The 5,256-nt window shown below is 45.7% G+C and overlaps 1 protein-coding gene across 2 annotated transcripts in view; it reads left to right on the forward strand.

The window, feature by feature from the left end:
- The window catches only part of LOC103609282 (tensin-3-like), a 32,572-nt gene that overhangs the window by 10,300 nt on the left and 17,016 nt on the right, over window positions 1-5,256 (forward strand). For both annotated transcript variants that reach the window (XM_008593631.1, XM_008593630.1), the window contains exons 4-6: window positions 85-216; window positions 3,750-3,845; window positions 4,997-5,074. In XM_008593631.1, the coding sequence (XP_008591853.1) occupies window positions 85-216; window positions 3,750-3,845; window positions 4,997-5,074 (306 nt within the window). The remainder of the gene's footprint in view (window positions 1-84; window positions 217-3,749; window positions 3,846-4,996; window positions 5,075-5,256) is intronic.

Below are 5,256 nucleotides of genomic sequence, written 5' to 3' on the forward strand. Positions count from 1 at the left end.
GGGAAGAGCACACAAAGGTCGTGAGTGGACCTAGACCCCTGTCTTCCCCGGCAGACGTTCATGACTCTCTCCCCCCTTCTCTAGCCATTGCCATGTTGAAGGACAAGGAGCCCGGGTCATTCATCGTCCGGGACAGTCACTCCTTCCGAGGTGCCTATGGCCTGGCCATGAAGGTTGCCACACCCCCGCCTTCCGTCCTGCAGATGAACAAGAAAGGTAGGGTCCCCTACGATTGTTCTGTTCACCCAATCAGTGGAGAGTGTCGGCTTATTTTTATGCTAATAAGATGCTAGATGACATCTTGGTGTTTATTTTTTCAGGTGTATTTTACTAAGTACTCTTCTTGCTCATGTGAGAAAGTTAATTATTTGTTAATTTTATTTTCTGTTGTTCTGAATAGGTCACCTATTTCATTGCTTCCATTTTTGGACCCATCTCCCCCACCACCCCTGAGTGCCCTTGGGTAAACTCTGGTGTGTCTTCACTGACGTCTATCCAAAGGAAATGCAAATGTGCATTTTCTTTTCTTATAGAAATGGTAGCATACCACATGCACTACTCTTGTATCTACACCCAGTAGAGTATTTCTAGATTGATTAAAAGTGTCGATAGTATAAGCCTAAAGTCATCAGGTCATCACTTCTCGAGGAGATCAGTACCTTCCTTGCTCCTTTTGTGCCAGTTCATTCCACACAGGCATCAAACAGTAGACAAATCGTGCATGGTACAGTAACATCCTACTTGCTTTTTTTTTTTTTTTTTACCACTCTTTGTCATGAAACATAACCACATACAGAAAAGTGTGCTGCCTACATGTACAGTTAAACATGATTATGAAACAGTAACTACAGCCCAGGAGAGAGAACCCACCAGGGCGCCCCTGCATGCGCCTACCTGCTCTGTGATAATCCATCACCACCCTCATGTGTTGGTATTCCACCTGTCCCAGATTTGGCTATGTGATGCTCTTCAAGCAGCCCCTGTGTCCTTTTGATGGATCCCCACTAGTGTGCAAACAATTCCTGCTTCTGAGCAGCAATCACATTTCTGGATTACTTTGTACATTTTTGGCCACAGCCATTTTTCCCCAAATTCAAGCAGCCCCTGTGTCCTTTTGATGGATCCCCACTAGTGTGCAAACAATTCCTGCTTCTGAACAGCAATCACATTTCTGGATTACTTTGTACATTTTTGGCCACAGCCATTTTTCCCCAAATTCCCAGTGCTGTTTACCAAGGAACGGAGTCTAGAAACCAAGATCGGATCCCCAGGTGTGCTCATTGCTGTCAGGGTATCACTGCTTTTCTCTAGTGAACAGAGCTGGGGAACATGTCATTTTTAAAAATTCATGAGCTTGTGCTGATACCTGCAATTCAAACACCGTATCACAGGTTCTTCCCCACCTCCTCCCATTCCACATTTGCATCTCCCTTTTCCCACAGCAAAAAAGAACCTTCGTTCCCAGCAACATCAATCTAGGTGCTCTCATGCTCTGTCCCTTAATGTACACAAAGTAGTTTGATTACTGTGTGGACACCACCGCAGGCAGGAAACCTACTAAGTGGAATTTAAATTTAAAGTTCTTTCATATTAACCAACAAAATACAAATCTCTAAACATGATAATTTTGTCTATTTTTAACTTGAAATAAGAAACTAACCTAGTGTGTATTCTTCTGTTACTTGCTTTTGCTCAACATTATAAGATTCCTTCATCATATTTCTAAGGTTGCTTGTAGCTGTTTTTCTCTTTGATTGTGATAGTTTTCCATCTTGTGAATATATAGCAACCTATTTATTCTATTAAATAAATAGACATTGTCGGGGAGTGGGGTTGGGAAGGAACCCAGCTCAGTCAGAGCCCAGCCCCCAAGCCTGTGATACCAATTATGTCTTGAAGTGAAGCGGGGAGAAGGCAGGAGAGGAAGGGCAGGTAAGTCTGGAAGGATCTTACCTTAAGGTAGGATCTTAGAGCACCCAGAATTCTAGCATAAGAAGCTCAACAAAATTCTACTTTTGAGTGGAAATGTGGGCTGTTGTAGTTGAAGAGATCAATTAGATCTGATTGTTGAGGATTTTTCAGGCCTTATTTGGAAACATAGTGAATGCTGATGACAGCAAGAAAAAGAGTCTTGGGACGAGAACATCTGCTGTGTCCGTAGAGACAGGAGATTAATGCAGTAGGGCAGGAATGAATGGATGGCAGCTGTAGGGTTTGCTTGGTTCCTTGGTTTTCACTGAAAGTTTTAAGGCAAGGCAAGGACAAAAAAAAAAAAAAAACCAAAACAAAACCCTTCTGCATGCCTTATTTTTTGGAAATGCAGATGTTGGTATATAACTATTGTTACCTCCAGGCTTGCAGCCTGCCTCTCAGGCAGACTTTGGATTCAATCTTAAGATGAAGGTAACAAAATACATGGAGGATATTAGAATAGCAGACTTCAGGAAACCCAGCATGGTCCTCTGGGTGAAATCTTATCTGGCTGTCGTATCTACACCCAGCCCCTGGATTTGACATTTGGCATTCACAGTCCAAGGATAGATTTGAGGGAAGAGTTTACCAAACTAGTAAAGCACCAGAACGAGTCACCCTACCACCTCCAGTAACCTGGAGATGGGACAGCTACGGACCTGGAGGATGCTGTTCTCCAGAGAGCCCTGGCCCGGAGGATTCCCGCTGAGCCATTTCTCACAAGTGACATCCAGACCCACGCTTGGTGTCCCCTTTAGTTTAGAAGTCGTGAATCTTTTTCTCCCATAACTGAATGGGCAGTATGTTCTTTTCCCCATTGGGGTAAACACAGCTTTTTATGGAATCCAATCATTTCCTTTTCTGCAGGCTTTACTGCCCCTGCAAGATGCTGGCACTTAGTGTTACGGATATGTCACTGTTATAAACATCATTTGGGAGCCTGCTATGGGCAAGGTGCTGGGGACCAAGCCCTACTCCAGCAGGGCCTGCCACCAAGAGGTTCCCAATATCAGAAATTTTAGAAGTTCAGGCAGACACACTCCTATGACGGATGACCAAGAAAGCCACAGGAGGGCAGAAATACAGCACATCGGGAATGTCTGTTGGGTTCATCAGCTGAGAACAGTGACTTTCTTTTTTTCTGGTTGTGTTGTTTGTACTTTTCCACCATCAGATAGTTTTGCCATCAGTGGCTTTTCGTGAAGCACTTTGTGTTTGGATTCACAGGCTGGCTTGAACACAAACGCACTGCTTACTAGCAACATGGTAGCGTGCTGCTCCTGGAGAGCTGAGCACTTGCTTTCTGGAGGGGTTTGTGTGCCCAGGCTCCTGGCTTACTCTTTCTCGGAAAACTGGCATCCTTCCACCTCTTTCTGATGATTCGTTGTTAGTAGCATTGTGGGTCTGAATCTTTCTAACCTCTCCTCTTCGGGAGGGGTGGAGCTGGAGGTCCATGGTCCTCTTTCTTAGCTCATTCCCTGTGCTGGGAATTCTTGCAGAATGTTTGAGGTCCTCTCCCAAAGACACCCTCCAGCTCCAGCATCGTCCCTGCAAGGGTTCATGTGTCCGTGTGACTTGTGTTCACCCAGCTGTTCCGCAGTCCAGCCACCATCCTTATGATGGATCTTGGAAGCTCTTCCAGTGCAGTGGTCATACTCCTGTCCACAGAGGGGCCTGCTCAAGTGTAGCTCTTTGCTTTAAAGGCTGTTCTCTCTCTCAAATCCTCTCATGCTCTCATTTTAAAAAATTGTTGTTTTTTTTTTAATATCTTAACACAGCTGGAGATTTGTCCAATGAACTTGTTCGGCATTTTTTGATTGAGTGTACCCCGAAGGGAGTGCGGTTGAAAGGGTGCTCCAATGAACCATATTTCGGTGAGTTACTTGAGAGGTTGCTGTCAATGTTCTGAACACGTGAGGCCTGGATTCCCTCAGTTCACTGACCTGAGATTTGGGACTGTCACTCTCGTGGTGGTTGATGCATATTTCAGTCCCTGATTCTGAGATTCCTCAGATCTAACTTATTATTTTTAGGATAAACTGGACAGGAAATTGTTCTTAAAAGCTTTGTCAAAACCAAACAAATGGAAAACACTATGCCAGGACTAGAAGTTACACATGTCAACAAGATAGTGTCCTGGCCAGCAGACAGATGACTAGGTCTGGGCCCCAGTGTGACCCCATCCCATGGGCACAAGGGGGAGCACAGAGCCCCTGCAGGGCGTCTTTCCCTCCCTGTAGTCCGAGAGCCCCCCACCTCATGGGCCTGTTGGAAAGACTGAGAGGCGGCTGCACGGAGCACCGTCAATACACCCCATCCCATGGGCACAAGGGGGAGCACAGAGCCCCTGCAGGGCGTCTTTCCCTCCCTGTAGCCCGAGAGCCCCCCACCTCATGGGCCTGTTGGAAAGACTGAGAGGCGGCTGCACGGAGCACCGTCAATACAGGATGAACATCCCTAATCCGAAAAGCCGAAATCCTCCCAAACCCAAAACTTTCTGAGCGCTGACATGTTGCTCAAAGGAAATGCTCATTTGTGCATTTTGGATTTTCAGATTAGGGATGTTGAGCCCATAAGTAAAATGCAAACATTCCAAACTCTGAAAAAGTCCAAAATCCAAAACGCTTCTGTTCCCAAGCATTTCGGATAACAGAGGTTCAACCTGTATCGTAGCCCTTTTAGAAGCACCGTTACAGCACCAACGAATGTGGCAAAAGTTAGAGTTTTCTTGATTCCACCCTTCTAGTTCAGATCCAGCAAACTGTATGATTTACTCTTTATAATTTGGTGACTCTGTGTCTGTCCTAGGAATCATCTGCAGTTCTCTTTACTTACCTCTTAACTGTCATGTTGAGTATGTCACTTCTCTGAAGTTTTGCACAGATCCCCACAATCATGAACACGTTAGTTGCTAAACGTCGAAGGGCTCATACCTGGCAGCAAGTTCGTTTTGGCTGATAAACGGGTTGCACCCAGAGCATGTAGAGCAGTTGCTGACTCTTTTTTCTGTCCATCCGTTTCGCAGGGAGCCTGACGGCCTTGGTGTGTCAGCACGCCATCACCCCCTTGGCCTTGCCATGCAAGCTGCTCATTCCGGAGAGAGGTACCGGGTCGGGTCCTCAGTGCTAGGCTGGCTCTGTGTAAGGTTACCTACAGTCGTCAAGGTGCACCAGTTTCAGGGATTCATAAAGATCCATTGAGAAAAATCAGACTGGAAGTTTTTTCCTACTATGTATTCTGTGGGTAAACCCAAGAGAAAGCTAAAGAGTTTGCCTAAGATGGGCC

The sequence above is a fragment of the Galeopterus variegatus genome, unplaced genomic scaffold (assembly GCF_000696425.1).
Source record: "Galeopterus variegatus unplaced genomic scaffold, G_variegatus-3.0.2 Scaffold9420, whole genome shotgun sequence".
NCBI lineage: Eukaryota > Metazoa > Chordata > Mammalia > Dermoptera > Cynocephalidae > Galeopterus > Galeopterus variegatus.